This window comes from Micropterus salmoides, unplaced genomic scaffold (assembly GCF_014851395.1).
Source record: "Micropterus salmoides isolate LMB-PRFRI ecotype aquatic unplaced genomic scaffold, ASM1485139v1 Ms_hic_scaffold_1, whole genome shotgun sequence".
Classification (NCBI taxonomy): Eukaryota; Metazoa; Chordata; class Actinopteri; order Centrarchiformes; family Centrarchidae; genus Micropterus; species Micropterus salmoides.
The window spans coordinates 42049793-42073147 of NW_024040040.1; the positions used below are offsets into that span (position 1 = coordinate 42049793).

Here is a 23355-nt window from a genome sequence, read left to right on the forward strand (position 1 = left end):
AGTCCGCCATTAAAAGTGTGGCGGAACCCCGAGCCCCGATTCGGTTTTGGGCATCTTTTGCATAATATTTAAACACTCTCTGTAGTGGCTTCCCTATAAAGTAAAATTCAGGGACATAATTATGCATAAAAGTCTTAACAAATATTACTGAAGGGTTTGTGTGGTTAACTTTTCAAGGAGTCGGGGTTCTGCCGCTTTATGTTTGACACGGTCTCTTCAGCTGTATCTCAGTCTAATTAGGCGCCAAACGGTGCCTGTAGTAATATCCTCTTTCAGAAGGATTCCGGAGCACAGCTCTCTATCGTCCCACACTCAATATGTCCGCCGGGATTGTCCACATTTGCTCAGTAGGAATGCGGTAGGCGGGGCTGCTAGGCTAGTGTCAAACTTTGGGAATGACAGGAGTGCTGCAGGATTCGCAAAGAAGGGGAAGTGTCGTCCTCGTTGGTCCTGTTTGGATTACTTTGAATTCTTTTTACGCACATTCGTTGGATTCAACACCTTTTCTACACATAGTACGGCCTCAGCAGACCCCTCAACCATGTCGGAGGACCTGAGCTCCCAACCCTGGTCCATCAACAAAGATGATTATGAGCTACACGAGGTGATTGGTATGTGATCCGTTGCTTGTTAGCTTAACGTCTGTGTTAACCGACAGTCTGAGAAAGCCTGCCGTTAGCTTAATAAACAGGGGGCTAATCACAGCTAACAGACACCCCAGTAGCTTTTAAGTGTTAAAGCGACAAGAAGGCATCTTCTTTCTGTTGAGCAAGGTAGAGTTGATCGCGTTTCTCAACATGGCAATCCTAGCCGGGCGGTGTTGTGACTTGCAGTCAGTGGAATGTATCTAGAGAGCGGTTACCCCGTCCACCGGGGCTATGCCGAAGTCGTAAACGAGCGTTATAACGTTACTGTCTAGTCAGGCTCTGACTAGTTGCTGGAAAACAACCGCTTTCATTGAGCAGTCAGTTATTCGCGTGAACAGCTAGCTTTACTTTCTTTTACTAGCTTTTATGTATTCTAAAAAGAGGGCGTTGTATCTATGAAATTACAACAATAATAACTATGTTATTTAAATTAGGCAGTGTTGGTATTTTAGACAGAACCCAACCTGCAGAGTAGGAGTGACATTACAAATATTCTCAAAGTTACCTTTTTATTTGGGGGGAGGCACTGCATTGTTTATGCTAAAGCAAAGTATGAGACGTGTAACGTGACTGTAGAGACCACAGACCATGTTTAACTTGTGTCTGTTCACGCCCATTTCCAATTAAAATACACAGGGTACTCAAGCACAACTTTTTCCTTAAAGACTCATGAGTCCAGAGATTTTACTCAATGGTCCTTCTTGGAGGAGGGTATTGTTCTGGGCAGTTTGTTGCCTGAATTAATCTAGTTATGTAGAGCTTTTTGGAGGGTTTGGAGGGTTAATCAACATTATGAGCCTTCTAACCACATCTTTTACAGAAATAGGAAAATTGATAATTTCCTGGGTAACATCATCAATAATACTTTGTTTATACCGTCCTGGATTGAACCCACAAGCATGGTAATTGTTAGGCTAATAACTCAATAATTGCTTTGTATGTATGTCCACATTTCTCTTATCAAACCCCCCCCAGTGTGACAGGAGGCACATTGCACCTTTCCTGTGCGTTGTCGGGCCGCGGTGAGTCCCGAGGATGGCTTACAGGTTGGCGGCCCGAGGGAACAACAGCTTTTACTTGTGAATGTCCCACCCCTCAAATAGCTGACCCTGTCCTATCTTTTGGCAGACTTTTTTTAATGGAGAAGGATGGAGAACATGAAGGATTGTGTAACATATAAGCAAAGTATTGTCCTCTCAAATTAGTTAGTTTGAACCAGTGGTTTACTTTACCTAAGTGGTGCGTGCTTCCTCTACAGGGAATCTGTGTGTTTATAGAGGCTCCATTCTGAAGGCCTCTAAATTAAACTTTTTGTGTATTTAAAAAAAAAAAAAAAAAGACTTGGATTTAACTTCAACCCATTTCTACATTTCCGCCCTTATTTTCTTGGAAATTTTGATCCAGGGCACCCCACAAGATAACACCCTGCAGTTTAGCATGCACACACAGATAAAGCCTCTCCTGTGTAGAAACCAGTTCTGTGGCATTTTCCTAAGCGATGTGTGGCACAAATTGGCAGCATAGGTTTGATACAGGTAAGGCCGTTTCAAGGTTGGACTGCAGTATGCCTACTTGGGTTTAGGGCAAGGGATCATGATTAACAACTTTAGCTTGTGCAGCCCCCCCCCCCCCCCCCCCCGTTTCATAAAAGACTGAAAGCTGATTATCAGTTGTCCTCTTAAATCTAAAGGCGTTGGTCTACCATGTGTCTAAATTAGCAGAGCCCTCTGTGTTTCCAGGCTTCTCGTGAAGTTAAACAAGACATATCCTCCTCTTTGGCATCTGCCACTGTTCATATTTAACCTTCCCAACAGTCCTGCAGTCCTGTCCCTTTTCTCTCACTCTGTCCTCTCAGACAGTCTTTGCTTGACTACCTGTCTGAGTTGCTGCAACTTTCTCTGTCAGGCCTCCTACTAAATCAGTGATTGGTTTCTTGTTTAGTTGACAATGAGGACATATTTTGGGAATAGGCTTTTACCATGAATGAACACTGAAGAGCTCTTGCCAGTCTTATTATGTAGACTTCTGATAAGACTGAATTGGAGTCACTTCCCGACACCGTTTTCCTGAGGTTACCATCTTGACATTTGCCCTCAGGATATTCCTAGACATATTGCCCATACCTAACTCACAGTAGAGAGTTTGACTTGCTCTGGAAACATCCATGAAATAGAAGCCTCAATAGGGAGGATTTGGTGACTTAAATTACCAAAAGGAAAAAGCTTGAGTTTTAAAGTCAGTAGTGTGAGTTCATGTTTGGATGGTATATTCTCGAAAATTGCACAATCAATTAGGGGTGGGCTGTGGTGCTGTTTTGGAGGGGGGTGGGGTGTGAATAAAGAGAAATGCAGTATTGAGTACTGCAAGTTACCAAATCATCACAGGCTACTGTTTGTATATGAAAGATTGTAGCAGGAGTTGGGTGTCTCTCTATCACTAGCCTACTTGCAGGGGAACTGATGTTTTAACTGCTTATGGAATCACTGATTAAATCAGAAGAGTGGTTTTTATTAAGAAACTGGTAATTTTCCTCACAGGCATTTAGTATCACGTACATTGTGGTTGTACATGCACACAGACTCGTGGTAAACTGTGAGATGTTCTTGTTTTCCCAGCATGAAATCCACATAACATAAGATGCATGTATACAAGTATAGGAAAACATATCGTGATTATTATTTTCATTATGAAGTAACCTGCCTATTTTTTGTTGTCAGGAAATAGTGAAATATGTGCCATCACAAAAGCCTAAAGTGAAAAACCTTAAAGATATTGAGTTTATTAACGCATACAACAAGGAGAAGTAGAAAATCGGTACCATTTTGAAGCTGAGAACAGAAAATATTTGCCAGAAGAATGACCAGCTATCATGTTTCCTACAGCTCCTCTGCTCAGCTTGAAGGCTGGTGTTGTGAGGATGGCCCTTGCATACCCAGCATGCCCAGCAGAGCTATTGTTTTGGTAACTTCCCCAGGGAAAGAGGACTTGTTATTACATGGTTAACACCCACTGTTTTCACCCCACTGAGCACTGGATCATACTGGACTTTGGATCATTCGTGTTGGCGAATCTGGTCTGGAAACTTTCTGCTCCCACATGTTTCCTCACTTTTCCTTGTCCTGTCCCTCAGATATTTTAAAAAAAAACATCGGCGTGATTGTGTGCTAGGAAACTTATCTTACCATGTGTGGAATCTCGGGACAGGTATGTAGCGCCAAACAGGCCTGATGAGGGCAGGAAAGACTACCACACTGCTTGTGACCTACTCTATTAAGAAACTAATTCAAGGCCAACCTAATCTGATAAGATATTATTGTACTGGGCACTATGTTCTTTTCTTTTTGCGATTTAAAAAAAAAAAAAAAAAAAAAAAAAAAGAATTGGGACAGTGAATTTTCTCGATGTTACCTAGCCCTTTGGGTCAAATTTTTTGACGTTTTCATATGCCAAATTAAAAAAATGTTTTTATTTGGAGTCTGCATCATGAGTTTTTTTTGAATAAAACCTTGAGATTTAAATTGCCTCTTGGTATTTTACTGGTCTTTGAGCCACTTTAATAATTTTAATTAAGTGTAAAGCTGTAGCTTTGTCTGTGTCCAAAGTAAGCTTATAATTCGGTTTACTATTCTTTTGTGTTTTGCTGTCTTGCTTATTTAGTCATAGAGATGCACCAGAACAGGAGGAATGCAAACATTTCATACTCAGATGTCAGCTCCCTAAAGAGCAAACATGTCAGCTTACGGGTTAACGGCAAACCCACTCCCTGTTGAGTGTTTAGGCTTTAACAGTTTGTTGTGAAGAAAACACTCTAGTCTTGCATGTCCCACTCACATGTTGCAAGGTTATAGTATAATGCTCATAAGGCTTCCCATGACTTGTTTTGAGGAAACATGCTTACAGAAAACATTGGCTGCTATTTTTTTTCAAAGATCATGCTTGTTTTGTCAATGCTATCCCCCCGCACAGGAGCGATCAAGTGTGTCTGCAACTTTTTTTTCATTAACCTTTTTCATTTTTCATTATAGTACACCTCTACATCTAGATCTGTAACACATTGTTGCACGTAGAGTATGTTAAAACTAAATGCGTGGAAAGTCACATTTTAACACAAATTACAGAATGAAACTAACAGCGAAACATACTTCTGTTCGTTTTGTGATGTTTTTCTCTATGCTGTTTATGCAGCATGCAGGGATAAACATGAAAACAAATGGAAATCAACAAACTAAAAAGTGTACTTAACTTTGTGTCCCTCAACCACGCCAACACGCCACATTTTCTGCTGGCAGCTGGATCATCTTCATTTGATTTCGCCTAATGCGGTAACTTAATATATAGATTCGATTTAGCTGTCCACCTTCAAAACAAGCTAAATCTTGTTCCTGTGTCTCTGGAGATAGAAAATATTTGTCAGAGGAAGTACGAAGTCAGAAGTCTGCTCGTTTATTAATTAATTTTCAAAAGGGGTGGGGGGGTTCCTGCTTGATATGCAGCCTTTACATCTGTGCCAGGCAGTTTAGCATAATAGATGTTGGCCTTGCTCTTTCAAAGCCCTGGCACTACTGCACTGCTCGCCTTTTGTGAGGGCGGCTCTGTAGTGTGCTTCCTCTGACTCGGATGGAGAGGATGGTGGTGATGTTTTATGTGAGAGGGAGCCAATCCCAGCTGACATCAGGTGAAAGGCGGGGACACCCTGGACAGGTCGCCAGTCCATTGCAGGGCCCTTTTTGTGACTTGTGTCTGTATTTAATGGCTCATAATAAGGTGTACATTCTTTGTTTAAAACTGCTACAGGCTGACGATTATGGGCACTTTGGTGAATATGATGACAGGAACGGGTTGTAGTCCCCCTGTGTGCACCATAGTGTAATTACTAAAGTTACAGCTTTGGTTAGAATCTCAAAAGCCCCGTGAAGTATTCACTACTCTGTGGGGAATAAGCTTGTGCTAAGCTTGGACGCTGCAAATATCAAAGAGCATCAGGTTTGTATTAACTCCCAACTGGCTGGTCAATTGGGCGTCTTCAGTCTAAATGGCTTGTAGAGCCTTGGTGCCCCTTGACCTTGCCTGCTGCAAACCCAACAATCACCCTGTTTTTCATCCTCTCCACACACACAAACACACATGCTCTCCAGGTTGGCCAGCCACCCCTGACGACTGGCTGTTTGTTTGTGTGTAGGAATATACACGCTGTTGGGTACAGGTCAACTGGCTCCCTGTGTTCCGGCCAGGGCTGAGCTCCCCGTCACTGGCACACCTCCAGAGGTTTGTTAGGTATTGCTGGTGGTGGTGGTGGTGGGAGGGAGCTGGATGATATATTTACCACTGTTCAGCCCCCTTTATTTTGAGCAATGATGCAGGGATCTGCAGAGAGTTGAGCAAGGCTAACCACACGTTATCGGAGGTTCCCAGTCAATAGATGGCACCCACTACAGCTATAGACTTACAATATAATCATGGTGATGAACAGGACCATTACTGTCTATCAGGTATAGGAAATTACAAGGAAATTTTTATGGGATTATTTTAGAGAGTAAGAGTTGGTGGTTAATTCCAGTCGCTGCTATATTAAATAGGTTTATGGTGTTTTATTCTCTGCTTCGCCCATATAGCCTGAAGTCATAATTATCTTGAATGAAACCAGTTAAATAAAACGCAGTCACGTCTTCAGGGACAGCTTTAGTTTTTAATTAGAAGAGAAGAGTCTTTTTTTCTTCTTCTTTACTATAGGCTTTTCTAAAACCTCCGAACACCATTGGCTCAATGAAAAACTCCAAACAATGAGCACTTTGTTAATATTCGGGCATAGCTAAGATGAGGAAGGTTAGGAAAAGCTTACTGGAGGGCAGACTGACTTACCTCTCACTCTTTCACTCACCCAAAGCCTGTTGCCAGAGGAGAATGTGCTCCCAGCATTGCTCAGCGTCATGTATACTCCAGAGATCTTGTGGAAACAGCAGTGTCTGTGCATGGCGTCAAATAAGAGCTTTGGGGGAGTGTGGGGTGGGGGTGCTGTGAAATGACCTCACAGGAACAACAGGCGTACCTCTCCTGGGGAGGATTTTATGCGCTTTTACTCCGACTGTCACACGTTATTCAAAACTAAAGATTAGGGTTCAAGCGTTAATCAGATTGTAATCTGTGATGTTGTTTGCTAGACCATCAAAATAGCAGCTGTGGTGACTAGCGTAGACATGCCACTGTTGCTGTGATCCAATAGGATTCATGCAGTGATCTGCAAAGTCTTGAAAGCATGGAAAATGAGGCTGATTTAAAGGGTCCAGGTCTTAGTGATCAGTGCTGATGCATAGTATAAGACTGCACATAGTATATACTGTAGGCTGTTATTGTTCTTTTTTCTAATACTCATTTTTCACACTAGTCTTTTAGCATAACCGCTCGTAAGGTTGTGCTAAAAGACTAGTGTGAAAAATGAGACCACCTTGCATTTTACTACATATAATGCTTATGTATGTGACAAATAAACCCTTGGATCCTCCTAGTTTTGGAGCTGCTGTCATGTTGGGGATTAAGGTATTTGGCACTGTAAAGAATAATTGTCAGTGATCAAAGGTCCAGTAAAAAAATTTAAATAGCATAAAGACCAAATTTTGGTTCTCTCTGGCATGAATCTCTTACTGAAGCCTCCTGGGGATGAGCCTCGTTTAGCAGAGTCACCGGCCCCAATCAGGCCCGCTCCACCGGGCAGGATTTGGAAAGAGCTGATTCATAATTGATGAACAGGCGGTTACCAAAGAGAAATCTGATGAGCTGTCAAAGCAGAACTGTACTTAACCTTCTTGAACTCAGGAGGATATTGAGGTAACGGTAAAACTTAGGTTTATTATGCTACATTAGCCATTATGTTTGGATGTAGACGGGGGTTAGGGAAGGTGCAGACAATTAAAAGAAACCTAGGCAGCCCGAGGCTGTGACTATAACCTGAATGCGCTGTAGGTGTCAAAGTTGGCTTCTGCACCAGCGCTGACAGTGCCTTATTGCCTGAGATGACCATTTTTTGAATCATAGTCAAGGTGACAATATGTTGTTTTCCTGTCTGTTTTAGGGAGCGGGGCCACAGCAGTGGTTCAAGCAGCCTACTGTATACCACGCAAGGAGAAGGTGGCCATCAAACGCATCAACCTAGAGAAGTGCCAGACTAGTATGGATGAACTCCTGGTAAGACATACAGAAAACACTCACTCACACATTTAGGGCGGGGCAATAGAACAAAAAAGTTTAACTGTGGAGCAAAAATCTGCCTTTAAACTTGATAGAAAAAATGATTTGACATTTATCGTGATAATTATCGATATTGTGATAACATTTTTTGCCATTTTGCTCAGCCCTATTTACATTAACATTTTATATTATATATTATATTTTTTGGTTTCATAATTCTGCCCCCCCCTAGTTTTGCATTCATTTGACGGAATACCATTAGGTATCTGTCTACATACTGTAGGTGGAGACCTTGCTAGCTTTACAGCTAAAGTCTCCTATTTATCTAACTCATAAACATGAACACGTGTCTTGTCCTGAACCGTAACTTGTTGAACGAGCGAGGACATGGGTTTTTCAATGGCTAATGCCGATATTTAGAGAGCAGGGTGTCTAATGGCCGATATATAAATTTGTATCAAAACAAAGAAAAATTATATATAATTCCAGAGTACAATCTGATATACTGCACTTGGTAATCTTAGCCAGTAACTTGTTGTTTTAGATAAGTTAATGAAATAGAAAAATACATTGAGTTATGCTGCAGATTTCAGAACGAGAATAGTGTTTAATGGAGAGCAGGGTACAGTTTGTCTGAAGTTATGTCATTCAACGGCATTATTCTCTACAGTATATCAATAGATATTTAACGCTAGTCAGTAATAGTGTTAGATTAGATCTGCTGTCATTTAGGATGATACATTGGCCCTGTGAGTGCAGGTATCGACCGATTTTCTCAAAATGGCAGTTATCGGCCCGATTAATCTGCAAATGTCACTACGGTCTGGTCCTCACTCTTCTACACCCCATTTTAAATAATAGTACATTTTAAAAAAACATGTTGACATTCTGTTTTGCTACAGAAAGGGACGGCTCAGGGTGATTTCAGTTGGACCTTTTTGTAACCTTGTTACTTTTTAAGTGCGGATCGAAGGGAGCTACACCCTTACAGCACGAGAGTACTTTGTCACTGTGGCCTGCGCGTGTGGATGGAGTTCGTTCCACCTCTGCTTTTCATTACTCGTTTTCTCCAAACCCTCCTCCAATCATCCCTGTCACTTCAAACACTATTCTGGTTGTTCTCTGAAGGCGGACTCCACTTAGTGCCAGGAAACTATTAGACCACCGTGGGACATCGTCCTGACGGCTGTGTTGTGTCTTTATACCCTCAATGCAATCTTGTACTGTAGCTCGGCACATCATTTACTGTCTGACATGTGGTTTACGATTGAGCTCAAGAGGTGGAAGGATTATGTTGAGCCCCCCCTTGCACATAGAGTAGGATGAGATGCTCGTCTGTGGCTTGTGCTCTGGATTTAGAGATGGTGTGGAGTTTTCTATGTACAGTGCCTGTTTACAGTAGGCATTAGATCTGCTCAGTTCAAACCAGGCTTATTATAGCTATAAATCGGGAAAGATGTCTCACTACATCGCATGGGCGCATACTAGGGCAAAATATACCGAATGATGCCAGGTTTTGTTCTGACATTGGGAAATGAGCTGTTGTTACCTCAGACCAGCGGAGTGATTGATGGATATTTCCAGTCCTCTCTCCTCGTGCTCAGCCAAATATCTGTGAAAGTAACCTGTAGGAAATAAATAGTGTGTAAGTGTGCATCGTGGGTAGAGATTACTGGCAGGTTTCTCTACTAAACTGAGGAGGACCGTCACCACCACCACCCCCCAATTTCTGGAGGATGAATCAGGGGAATGTTGCTCCCGGATTCTCGGAGCAGGCGGTCACATGGAATACAGAGAGGTCGGATTTCCTGCCTGTGCCCCCCCCCCATACCACAGCTTTGCTGGGTGCCCGGTTAAACGGCAAGGAAGCATTAAATTGAACCCAGATTGCAGCTTTAAGAGGTGTTGCCACGAGTTTTAAAGAAGCCTGCAGGTCTTTTAATCGTACCTGTGAAATTCTTTAACGTCAGAAAAGCAGTAATCTGTCGTGTCTCTGAGTCTCAGAATTAAGTGGTTTGTTGTAGTTATTCCTCGCGGAGCAGTTTGACGGACAGCCGCTTTTGAGTGACTAAAGCTAGATCAGATGAGGAGGAGGTTTGTTTACAATTTGAGTGTTTGAATACCCTCTTGGATAATTACACAATTGTTACAACTATTAGCTTTAATTATTTACTGAAACTGATGAGGAAAGATTTTGCTTGCTTTTGTTGCTATGTAGTAGTACAATTTCTGATTTTAAAATACCTGAAAAAAACTTGGTGTGGTGACAGTAACCTGAGAACGATATTGAGAGCACTGAGATGAAAGTAGTTCTTTCAGTCATAGGAAGTCTGAATCGAGCTAAAGGAAGTGATTCAGAGGTATATTTACATTCTCAGCATTAAGATCTCCTTTTAGTTTCCCCATCAATTGTCAGTGTCTCTCTTTCTCAATCGTTTCTCGTTTGTGTGTGTGTGTTTTTGTGCGTGCTGCAGTGAGATTGGGTCATTAGTGAATGTGTGTTAGGCTCTGAGTAACTGATAGTGACGTAACATTGCTTCTATAGTGGCTTCTCTGTGTGTCTGCCATCAGTGCGATTCTGTGGCACCAGTTTGTGACCACAGCACTGTATTCAGTTTGTGACAATAGCTCATTTATTTATTTATTTTTGCTCAGTTTCAAGGTCCTCAGGCACGCCAAATACTGCACCGATCAGGCCTGATATAGAAAAATACAATAGGCGTGAACTGGTCTATTTCCTGGAGAATCTGTGTATAAAATGTAGACTCAACTGCCTCAAGGGGTTTAGTGTTTTAGCTTTGGCATTATAGATGCATCACATAATAGGAGAGGTCATTTTCATTTCTGTTTATTAAATAAACCAAAGTGACCTCACTCATGTCACAATGAATGTTTTACTACTTTTTGTAAGAACAGGAATTTGAGTTGACGTGTTGGAGAAATATGAGACAAAGGTTACTGACTCTCTCGCAATGTGATTTCCATTAGGGGGAGAGAGACCGTTTTATTAGATGGGTGGAACGAGAGGATGGAGGGGTGGCCTGATGTTGGTATTGATCAGATTTTTTTTTGTCTGCCTGCTGGTCCTCCACAAAACCCTGAGCTCAACCTTTTGGCATGTAAGGTTAAACAGGCATATATATAATGGCATGAACATTAACATTGTAAGGGAAAATAATGTCTTAAGTGTGACATAAAGATATTTTTTGTCAGTTTCACATTCATATGCTAATTTGCTGTTTAATTAAATTGTAATGAAATAATGGCACATTTAAATAGCAAACCAAAAATCATAGTTTTTTCTTCTTCTATTGGATGTTTAATTGTTCATTTAATCCCCTCTGATAGATGGTTTACAGCTAATGCATGCAAAAGCAGCGGGAGAGATGTACTATGCTAATGGTATGCAGCTTATGAATGTAACACAGATGGTCATTATTTAATGTCGCCTGACGATGATGTCCTACACAGGTCACCATAAGTGCTTCATCTGATGTCATCAGTGTCTTGTATATTAAATCCAAAATTTAATCATGGGATAGTGAGACTATTTGTGTTGCAGGTGGCTTTGTGTGTGGTGGCCAGGGAATGAAATTACCATACAGGGTAAATGTTCAGGTCACCTGCTACCAGAGCAGATTACTTTTCTAAAGCTATTCTTTAACAGCATATAGTCAGGGAGTAAGGTTACATTATATATTCCACATGTCTGTCTTCTAAAGTGTTTTACATGGATTTCAGAAGTGGCAGGCAAAAAAACTGAGTGGCCGGTAGAAATGTTCACTAATCTACTGCAGTGAAAGGTGAGGAAAAAATTCCAGACCCTGGTGGTTGCAGAGAGGTGTGTCACTTGTGGTTTGCAGGTCAGATGGTTTGAATCAAACTGCTCTTAATGCCTGTGTTTCAGAATGAAGTCATTGCAACACCCACAAACAAACACAAAAGGCTGAAAAAGAAAGACTGTTTAGCAGAATTATTTCTGTTCATAGTTGGATATTTGGTTGAAATGATCATTTGACAATGTAATCAAATACAGTTTTGATAATTCAATTAATTTTATGTAAAGCCATTTATTAAGTAGAAACACCAAATGTTTGATGGTTTGAAGGCATCAGTCCCCCCCCCCCCCTTCAAAACAATGCGCCATGACAACCACTTGACTATTTTATGGAGGACTTTACACCTATTAAGGACTAGGTGTAAGATTTAAGTTGTAACTTAGGTCTACGTTGGACGTATTTCAGCTGGTGCAACCCTTAAAATGTTAGTAGCACGTAAACTCCGACTTAAGTTAGAAATTACTAGGCTAAGTTTGAACTTACACATAGTTGGTGCAACCCAGTGCTGGAAACCTGTAATTGGCACTTTGATTATATTTATAGTTGGATGTATAAATGTGCTCAGCTCTAAGAAAAGAACAAAAAGCACTGGTATGTGTACTTGATTGAAGTGTTCTTAATGGTCTCACGGACTTGTTGGCCAGGGTTATTATATTAGCATAGTTTGCTGTGGCAGGTAAAACGTTCAGGTCACCTGCCACCATGGCAGATTATTGAGCTGAGAAAGTATTTTACACGTGTTCTACGTGCCCGCATCAGTGGCCAGTATGAAATGTATAGGCAAATGAGCCGGATTACATGCAGAAGTTGCATGAAGTTCCTGCATGATACCTTTACATAAATGGTTCTGACCTGGGGGCTGTACTGCGCTAGCCTCTGTCATCATGCAGGAATACTACCTGTCAGCAGCACTGAGATATGTTGCAAGAATATTTTTCACAAAGCATATCTCAAATGTCAAACGTTACATGTTGAAGGTTACACCGAAAGACTGGTTTAGAGCGATGAGAACCACTGTCTTTGCTGCTGCATAGGTTTACAGTGACCTAATCCCCCACAACAAAGAGTCTCTCTGATTCACACGTTGTCTGCAGGAAAAGATGGGAAACCCCGCCAACTGCCAGAGCACGGTATCCTCCCTGTTATCCCATTGTTTTTCTTTTCTGGGGTTACCCACAAAGCTGTAGTGACCTGCCTCTTCCACTGTGCTGAGAACAGAGGGGGTGGGGGGGGTAGGCTCCATTGAAGCCAGTTAGCAGCCAACAGGCTATATCATTATTGTTCTCTCTCAGCCTGTAGTATAAAGAGAAAGAATGATAGGGGAGACGACCCACAGAGCTCGCCGTCTGGCCCGACAGACTGGAAGTTATTAGACTGTTTGATAATCAAAAACGGCTTTAGTTTAGAAGAGGGAGGGTGTGGGCTCACCTGTTGGTCTGGTCAGTCTGAATGGGAATTGTGCTCTGAAACTTTCTCAAGCTGACTGACACTTGCTGTGTTGCATTTAAACATGTCTGTACCTGGTTTCATGCCTGAATCCAACCGTATTATTATTATTATTATTATTATTATTGTGACTCAGTTCATTTTTCTTAAACTCACTTTTGTTGAGTGATTTCTTATGAAATTACGATGTCACCTGCCTGCCCTAGCCTCTCTTGGCAGTGGAACTCACTGAAGGCCCCGGGCTCAGTAGTGAGGACTCTGCAGCTGAGGCATACTGCTGCTAATGCACATTGTGTAAGCTAAGCATTTATGCTGATGGAACATCAGGCTTTGATTGCTTACTTTTTGACCCTCAAGCATCTATTGATTGATGCCTTTTAACAAATGTTCTCAGATCAGTGTTAAGGGTTCTCAGCTGACGGGTGTACCCGCCATGGCTGAAGACTCATTAGCTATTTTAAATAACACTGAGATTTGGGGAAATACGGTCGTTTGTGGTGGTATCGACCTTCTCACCATAATTAGGTGAGAATATTGATTTCACCTCTGTGCATCCAATAGTGCTAATACTGGGAAACGGGGGACAATGCTTCCCTAGCGCCCTCAACAGTGGAAAAATACAAAATAAGATGCAATATGGGAACACACCCTGGACCTCCCCTGTACTTGACACATATTGCTGAATTTGTCATCGCTCACTAGATGTTGGTTTGATGTCAGATAATTTTTGCTATAAAACATGTTCCTATTAAAGGTTGCTATCATCTCATGTTAGATAGGTCTTTGGCAGTTATATTGGTAATTATCACGACAAGTAAAGAGGTGCTGTGCATTAACGTGGAGCTACAGTAACAGGTTCAGTCGTTTGTCAGGTATTCAAGTGCAGAAACTCTACGAGGCAGTGGTCTCATCTCTGAAGTCAGCTGGATTTTCTTTTTCTTAGGAAGCTCGTCTGTCCTCAAATGACTTTAGGGCTGGTGCTGAAGTGATGGATTAGATTCCTGTGCCAGCATTACCTCAGCACCCCCGCTTTCCAAACAAACACACACATACACACAGAGGACTTTACAGCTGTATAAAGGGCAGAGTTCCGGCAGATTTTCGCTTCTTATATTGACCTAGCCTGTTTCTCTTCTGACGACTGATGCCATTAAGAGCTTAAGTATTGCACTAAATTTCAAGAATAGCTGCAGCATCAAAGGAATGGGCATTTATTGTGACTGCGTTCACTTTATTTCCTCTAGGCTTTTCTCATAGCTGAGTCAAAATATTTGCTTCATTTGTTTAATGTTTCATCGTTCATCTCACCACCACCACAACTGTTAACAGCTCTAAAAAAGGTTACTAGTGTGCTGCTTCAGGAGTGTGACTAATGAATAGTCATTAATAACAATACATATAAAACAGATCACACCAGCTCCTACAGGTCTGTCATTAGATCATCTAAATGCATTCTACAATCCTCGCGAATTGGATTCTCTCTTATTTTCTTTCCTCCTAACAGAAAGAGATTCAGGCCATGAGCCAGTGCCACCACCCCAACATCGTGTCTTACTACACCTCGTTCGTGGTAAAGGATGAACTGTGGCTGGTCATGAAGCTGCTCAGTGGTGGTAAGTGTGTATGTCTGCCAAAGCTTTCTTTTTCCATCATCCGTCCTAATGTCTTATTACACTGCCCTCGACTTCTGCCTGTTAAACTGAACGTGTGGATCCCCCACAGGCAAAAAATAAGAGGTTAAATAAACAGATTTTGAGTTGAAGTGGGTATTCTAGCAATTTCTTGCGGCACTGTATTAAATCACACTTGGGTAAGCTTTGCTAATGCCTCAAACATGATTTGGTGTGAAGTGTTAATAATATAATATCAGTGGGGTCCAGACTTTTTGGCAGGGCTCCCCGAAATGAGAGAGGGACAGTAGGAAGAGCCAGGTTACTTATTGCCGGCGATGTTACCTGTGATTGTAGGGAATGTGACAGCCACGATCCTCATTGTGTCTCGTGCGAGCTGCAGCTCTTTCCGGGCTTTAACTCAGTGCAGTGCAGGAGCTAATGACAGGGCAGAGGTAATAACAGCCCGCAGGCCGGCGTCATGGCACCCATGTGGCAGCGCTGCAATTAACTAGTGAGAAGGAGCATGAAGAGGAGGCCACCACGGAGAGAAAGACCTTAGACTAACAATTGCATCTGTTTCTGATTGTTTTGTTCTTTTTTTCTCCTTTTTTTTTTACCAGTAATAGTAAGTTAGTAAGACTGTTTGTGCTTCTGGATCACTCTGTGAGGGAGAAGAGCTCCTAGCACAAGCATCTAGATGAAGGCGTCCTGTGCCAAACATTTGAAGGGCAAGAAGCAGTGGGCTCCTTTAGATGAAGACAGTCTGAAGTAAAGGTCTTCTTTTTACAAAGAGGCAAAAAAATTACCACTTGTCTCTTTCCAAATCCTGCTTTCAGTCTCACACACTTAATTATACACACACAAGCGTACACAGATGCACCCAGACACTCTGTTTTACCCTCCCTTGTTTCTCTCCGGCCCCCTGTGTAAACAGCGTCCCACTGTAACGGATAGTGCCCAGGTGGCATGCCTGGCTCTCTCGGATACACTCTAGTCATGAGATGCTTGGCAGCCGCCTCGCAGCTGGACCCGGGGGGCACTGTGCCCGCCAAGCGACGCTTGAGCAGGCGGCCAGCCTCACAGCAGGAGCAGACACCGCTTAACGTGGCTTCTCTCATTCCCCGCATCCTAGTTAAACAGAGGCCCTTGATGTGGAGTTTTATTGTGCAGAGTAATTAAATGATGGCCATGGCGACGTCTGCCATGGAGACAGACTCAAATGAGGTCAGGTTTATAGACCATCACTCCACAGGGCAGAGCATACCAGCCCTGAGGAAGGCCCACTCCTTTCTGCTCCTCTGGCTTGATGGAGCAAAAGAATAGTAACCCTCTTGTAGGGACGAGCATTTCAAGCAAAACTACTATTGGATAGCCACTGGGAATTATTTAAACCCTCCAGCTCCATACTGCTGTTGAAACTGACAACAGCTTGACAGTTGATCTGACAGTGCTGACAGTTTAGTTTGAAGTGAAATATGTACAGGTCTCATTCCTAATAGAGAAGAATGTTGTTAGACCACATAATACTAGATCATGTAACTCCTCTTAACCAGCCTGGAGGTAAGTTACATCATTTTATTACGTAGGTTTAATGTTGTGTACTTTAAAATAAGTCAACGTTGACTTTTGGTTTCACACAGGACCTCGTCGCTATGCGGTCATTGTCGCTGTTATGTCACCTGACATTTTTCTATCTATTTGACATTTGCGCCCAAAATCACATGCCGCCTCTGCACAATATAAGTCAGCAGAGACAAAATGGCGTGAAATGACTTTGTGGTAACACGCAAAATGACTGAATAGGGTTCAAAGCCGAGTCAGGCAAGTCGGTTAGAAATCTGCTTGCCCAAGGTCAGTTTTTACTTGCCCATATACAATGTTTTTTTTAAATTATTATTATTATTATTAACGTGAACGGCTATGCCCTTTTTTAAACATGATGCGCTGTTTTGTAATTACCTGACTTGCCACAGTGGTGGTCAGTAACGTTAGCTCTCTTAGCTGCCACGCAAGCGAGATGCTGGCTGTTGTTATGGCAATCCAGCGACGTTTTTCTGAACGGTGAGGTCCGTTTGATAAACAATCCCTTCAGCTCGTACTAGGGCTGGGTATCGTTCAAAAAACAATAATTGTTCCTTGTTCCTGTCAAAAAGCTAGACATATTTTCAATGTAACATAGGCCTATATTGCGGTGGCGTCACTTACTGATCCTTCAGAAATGCTTGGAAAATGTAGCGTGTGTGGAAACTACTGCGCTACTCGGTCAATAAAAGAGCTTTGATTTGATTAAAAAACCAGCGACGCTACCACCAAGCTACTCAGAAATGTCGTTAAACTAGTCACAGTGGTTGGCATGTTGAAGCAAGCTCGGTGGCAGTAGAGCGCTGGGACGATGACTGCACCGGCTCTGTCTTGTTGCAGTCCAGACGGAGCAACTTTATTCCATGCACAGTCAAGGGCTTCACCAGGTTTGTCGTGTCGCCGCTCTTGGCAGCAATTATCTTACGTTGCAAATATTGCATCACGCGCTATTGCATCAAGCCTGGTGCAATGTAGGCACACTTTAGATTTTTTTCCACGTCTTTTACATCCACGACCCAAGTCTTTGTGCGTAACCCGCGTAGTGTTTACATCACCATAGCCAATTACAATCACTTTTAGATTTGGGCACATCAAGCATGCTGCATGCTTATTGGCTCATTGACGTTAAGAAATTGGTACCGAAAGACAAGACATTTTTGATACTCGATTGTATTGAGGCAATTCGGTCGGTGCCTAAAACGTATTGAACTCGATACCCAGCCCTAGCTCATACACTTGACGCTGCCATTTTCTTGCAAGTCCCCGATCGGTACCGCATAGCAGAGATGAGAAGGAAGCGAGATGGCTAACTCCTTAAAACACTATTATTCAGCGGTTTTGTAATAAAGGACTGGCGGTAATCTGCGCTGAGAGTGCACTCTTCTAGTTAATCAATATCTGCTCAAGATCCACTAGACATAGACCCATGTGAGACAGTTTCTACAGTATAGAGAGCTTAGTCTTTAGCCGAATAATCCACAGACATGTCCAAAAGCAGTCTTTGAACACTTGCATGTGTGAATAAACTATTTTACTCTGCTGCGATACACATTTACTCATGGTATACTGTGATATATACCTATTCTAAGTGGTATGTCACTGCTGTTCTACTGGCTTGTGGTGTTTGGACAGTAGAAGGTATGTCACTCATGTTGCATGGGCAGATAGAGAGAGAGAGAGATCTATATTATATATGCACATATTTTTGTTTAGGAAGAAAAATAAACCCACAAATAGGATTACAAATTGGTCTGAGGCAGCTACATACAGAGGGACTATACAAGACATGCCTCCCAATGACCTCAGTTAGCTGTAAGACCACAGTACACCACATGTAGTGATGTGGAACATTAGAAAACTAGCTAGTAAGCAAGCAAGCAGAAAATATTACTAAATAATAGATTGCTTAAAATAATAAATAAATGGGTGAAGCATCTGTCTTCTGACACTCCAAGTGGTAAAATAATGAATACCAAATTTTACTGAACCTACTGAGAAAAAATGGATGTTTAAGAACAAATTGAAAGTGAATGAACATATTGGGTGGTGTCATAGAGGTGGCTCAGCTAGTAGGGCTGGTTAGGAACCACTGCTCTAGCATATATACACACCAAAGGGGCCTTGTTTTAGTGTCATGTTAACATCACTGTATCAAAAGTGTTCAACAATCTTAATATATAATAGATAAAAGTCTTACTGTCATCTTTGACTGCTGAACTCTTGAACCAAATTGTTAATAGTAAGTTAATGTCAACCCTTCTTAAGTAATTTATACCCCAGATCCCAGCACAGTATCCTATTGTAGACTAAATGTCATAAGTTGTTCCCCGAAATGAGTTGAGCTCTAAAAGGCCTAACCTTCAATCAAGGCTGCCCTCCAGTCTTGCAAATCCGTTCAAAGGCAAACCTGTAGAGCTTAGCTTTGAGGTAGGTACGCAGCAGGTTGCAGGGCTTTTTCAGGAATTTCCTGTTCTGAATGTGACACGTGAACAACTGTTTTATTAGAACGCCACATAACCTGTCAGGGACTGAAATCACATCGGAGAGACATCCACTGAAACCCACAGGGACAGAATATGAGTCACAATAAAGCAAGCAGAGGAATGTGTTCCCAGGAGATTAGTGTGCAGCCTCCGCCGGCCCAGAATCGCTGCTGCCGAGCTCCATCGAACGCCACTCGGGAGTGGAATCCAGCTAAAGGCGGATTGTTATTGATGTTTAAATTTAGCATATGAAAAGGCTTTGTCAAGAGTTGGAGTCCAGTGGATTGGTTGCATTGTGATGTGGTCCTCACCTGTTGCCAAAATGCTGACAAGGAGCTTTAATGGGGACTCCAGGTTCACAGAATCAAGACAATAAAACTCTTACTTTTGTTCACTGTTACATTATGTTGTTCTCTATAAAATCATGTAACAGTGTAAAAATTTTGATGGAGGCTTCTTTCATTCAAGGCCAGCAATCCTTTCTTCTACATCACCTATGCCTCTCCGCAGCCCCTCCCATGCCCCGCCCTCCATCTGCCCTTCCAACTTTGCTTGGCATTCCCCATCGGCCTTTAGCACAGTTGGCACCAGCTCACATGTCCTTCGTCTGCTTCCCCCTCCGCCCCCCTGCCCCTTTTTGCTCGCTCATCCTCTCCCACTGTCTCAAACCTCCTGTTCTAACCCCGGAGAAGGGAAAGACTGTAAAAGTAATGTCTCTTGATGAAATAGTGTGATGTTAAACTCCTCCTGGCTTTAACACTTTTAACAGTTCTTGTTTGAAATCCAGAGGAAAAGAGAGAGAGATTTGGACGATTTGACACCCCTGAGTTCTTGCATGCTCTACAGTGCACTGAACTGTCAAGATGTAATTTATTCCCAGTGTATAAAGTCTTCCCTGTGGGGGCTTGGAGAGCCACCGTCCGAATCAAGCCAACAGGTGTCATTTGTCTTGGAAACCACAGTCTGACCCATGCAAAATGAACGTTTTCGGATTGTTATCCTGTCAGTCAGTGTCAGCATCTTGAAACAACCTAATGAGGCATGAAGAGTTCAATCAGATGAATTTGAAAGAGGCTGACAAGGCTGGCATTTAGTGATCCTTCCAAATCTTACATCATGCTGCGTGTGTGCTCTGAAATTTTCTCCCCACAGTGCCACCTCAGCGTAAAGCAGACTCGTCAATCTATGATCTGGGAAAGTGTTTACAATACACTTTTTGTCTTGCTAAACCCTCATCCGTTATCTTTGACAACATTCTTCGACCCTCTTAAAGGGAAAGTTTGACTTTTTGGGAAATACACTTTCTTGCCGAGAGTTTGATGAGAAGACTGATACCACTGTACAGTAAATATGTAGCTAGAGTGTTAGCTAAGCTTAGCTTAGCATAAATGCTAGCCTGGTCTTGCCCAAAGGTAACAAAATCCACCTACCACTGAATTTAAGCTCACTAATTAACACGGTGTACCTCCTTTCTTTAATTCATACAGAAACTGAGCCGTACAAACGACTATTTCTTGGCTGGGAACTAGTCCAGAAATAGCCCAAAGGTGCTGGTAAGCAGATTTTGTTGCCTTTGTAATGGACGGATCCAGAATGTCAAACCAGACCTTTAATGATGTATAGATAAAGCACTACTGTGAACTTTCTTATCCAGTTGCGCAAGGCCGGAGAAGGTCCCGCACATTAGCTGCTTCGCCGCTTTCTCATGAAATCACACCTTAATTAGTTGGTTCATTAGGACTACATCTCTCCGCCTCACTTGGACGTGACTCTCTTCAATCACCCTCCCTTGAAGCCTCTCTACGCCTTCATCATTGTCACCTGTCACTTCCTCTCCTCCCTACAGCCGTTTCAGGCAAGGAGATGAACATCAGACTGAAGCATTGAGAGAGGAGGGATCCGTGTGTGGAGAACAGAGGAAGGATGGGGACGACGACAGAAAAGTCAAACAGGCTGTCTTCTCTCAATGAGCTTCAAAGAGCTGTCACATCAGAAATGCGAGGCTGCTCACACTCTGCTCTTGCATCTTGCCAGTCCACGCATACATGTATATACCCGCTATCTCATGCGGTCAGACACGCATCTAGGCTGCTTCTCCCGCCTTCCCTGTCTCTCTGTCCTTTCTTTGAATGGGGCTTGTCTCTTTTCCTCGCTGCTGAGTCACATTTTCTGCCACTGCACGAGGAACCCGTTGAACTCTTCTCCCTCACTCTCTCTTCTCACTCTGTCTCGCTGTGTCTAAGACTCGCTGCAGTAACACCGTCTAGTCTCAGGTGGCCCATCATCATCGGCTCCTCTGGGTAACGCAGTGCTCGACTGAGGGCTGCAGGCGAGGACATCCTGAAGTGACTGAGCAAATAAATATCTTTGCAGCCGCAGGCCTGGCACTGTTGCTAAAACACAATCAATTTAGTCCTGGAATTGTGTCATGGACAGTGTTTCAGGACCTTGAAAAAGCCATTTCCAGCTTTTGTTTGCAAGTGCTGCTCTGTGTGTAGCTGAGGGTGTGTGTGTGTGTGTGTGCGTGTGTGTTAGCAGGAGAGGGAGGGACAGGGACACTGTGGCAGTGTGATGTTTGTGTTTGTGTATCACTGCAGCACAATGCAGCTTGTCAGGCATTCTTTTTGCTTCTCTGCTTTGTCCCCATTCGCCAGTGTCACCCAATTTTCTGTCATACCGAATGCAAATATTGAACCTCTTTTCAGAGAGATGTTCTTTATTCTTTGGAAAGTCACACAAAGGAAATCATACACTGACAGCAGTCTGACTTTTCATCCAGAGCGCTCCTTTTATTCAGCAGGAGCCTGGCTGAGGGAGACATGGTGACCTGCCAGGTCAGCGAGCAGTGCACTAGTTCTCCATTCAGGCCGGGCAGCTAAAGACAAAGCAGCAGTTTGACTTATAACCTCAAATGTCAACATGCATGCTTTCATGCAGTCCAAAGGCATTAAAGGCACATGCACCCTAAAATAGAATTCACACCTAGTTATAATTATCGTAGAGCTCGGGTTTATTTTTCTGAACTCATTACTACACAAACACAATCCCAGGTTTCTGTTTAAGACTGTGGATCGGCTGGTAAACCCAACCCCTCCTTGTGCCTCAGCTGGAAGTAATGATGACTGTGAATTGTTTTTATCTTATTTTACCAATAAGGTGGTGTCAATCAGAGCCTCTATTACCCCTGCGGCCTCTTACTAAGAGGTTCCTCACCAGCAACAAGACAGTTTTAACCAGTTTTATCCCATCGACTTGTCTGAGCTTTTAAAAACAGTATCACAAATGAGAGTGTCCTCCAGGCCACTTGATGTAATACCTACAAAGTTTTTACTGAAAGTAATAGATTCTGTTGGGCCACATTTGATCTCTGTTTTTAACAGCTCCCTATCTACTGGTTGTGTCCCTGATTATTTTAAAACGGCTTGCGTGAACCCACTTTTAAAGAAACCCAGTTTAGATCCCTCCCTCCCACAAAATTTTAGACCAATTTCAAAACTGCCGTTTATTGCAAAGATTCTAGAAAGACTTGTGTCCAAACAGCTGCTCACTGTACTGGAAAATAACAAATATTTGAAAAGTTTCAGTCTGGTTTCAGGAAGTACCACAGCACTGAGACTGCCCTGCTTAAAGTCACCAATGACCTTTTAATGTCTGCTGATGAAGGTATGTGCTCAGTCCTTGTACTCCTGGACCTTAGCGCTGCTTTTGACACCATTGATCACAACATCATGTTAGACAGACTGAGGCACTGGGTGGGGATCTCTGGTACTGCCCTAGAATGGTTTTCATCCTACCTGTCAAATAGGAAGTTTTTGCGTGTCTGTAAACAACTATGTCTCTTCGTTCTGTCCAGTTAAATATGGTGTGCCTCAGGGGTCGGTCTTAGGACCCATTTTGTTTTCCTTGTATCTACTTCCCCTTGGACATATTATCCATAAACATGGTATTTCTTGTCATATTTATGCTGATGACACACAAATGTACTTGCCTGTCAGATCCACAGATCCTGGAATGCTGAGTTCACTTACCGACTGCCTTTTGTGAAGTTAAAAATTGGATGTCAAATAATTTCCTCCAGCTGAACTCAGACTAAACAGAAATCCTGGTCATCGGGTCATTTGCTGGCTCCCTAGTAAATCACATTAAGCCTGTTGCAAAGAACCTTGGTGTTTGGTTTGATTGTAATTTAAATTTTGAGCAGCACACCACACAGCTTGTTCAATCATGTTTTTATCAACTTAGAAATATAGCAAAAATTCGATCTATGTTAACTTTTAAGGACACAAGACCATTTTACATGCCTTCATCTCATCACGCCTGGATTACTGCAACAGCCTTTTCACTTGTTTAACCCAGAAATTTACTAATCGACTCCAGACTGTCCAGAACTCAGCTGCCAGGCTTTTAACCAGAACAAAGAAATATGACCACATTACTCCTATTTTAGCTTCATTACACTGGCTCCCAGTATGTTTTAGAATTGACTTTAAAATTTTATTGATCACTTTTAAAGCTCTTCATGGCCTCTCGCCTTGTTATATTTCTGACCTTTTAGTCCCACACA

General features: G+C 42.5%; 1 protein-coding gene across 1 annotated transcript in view; it reads left to right on the top strand.

The window, feature by feature from the left end:
- Nucleotides 1–97: 97 nt before the first annotated feature.
- The window catches only part of oxsr1b (oxidative stress responsive kinase 1b), a 43026-nt gene continuing 19768 nt past the window's right edge, over nucleotides 98–23355 (top strand). The window contains exons 1-3 of the mRNA XM_038728858.1: nucleotides 98–611; nucleotides 7714–7826; nucleotides 14619–14727. Coding sequence (XP_038584786.1) covers nucleotides 542–611; nucleotides 7714–7826; nucleotides 14619–14727 — 292 coding nt within the window. The 5' untranslated portion in view covers nucleotides 98–541. The remainder of the gene's footprint in view (nucleotides 612–7713; nucleotides 7827–14618; nucleotides 14728–23355) is intronic.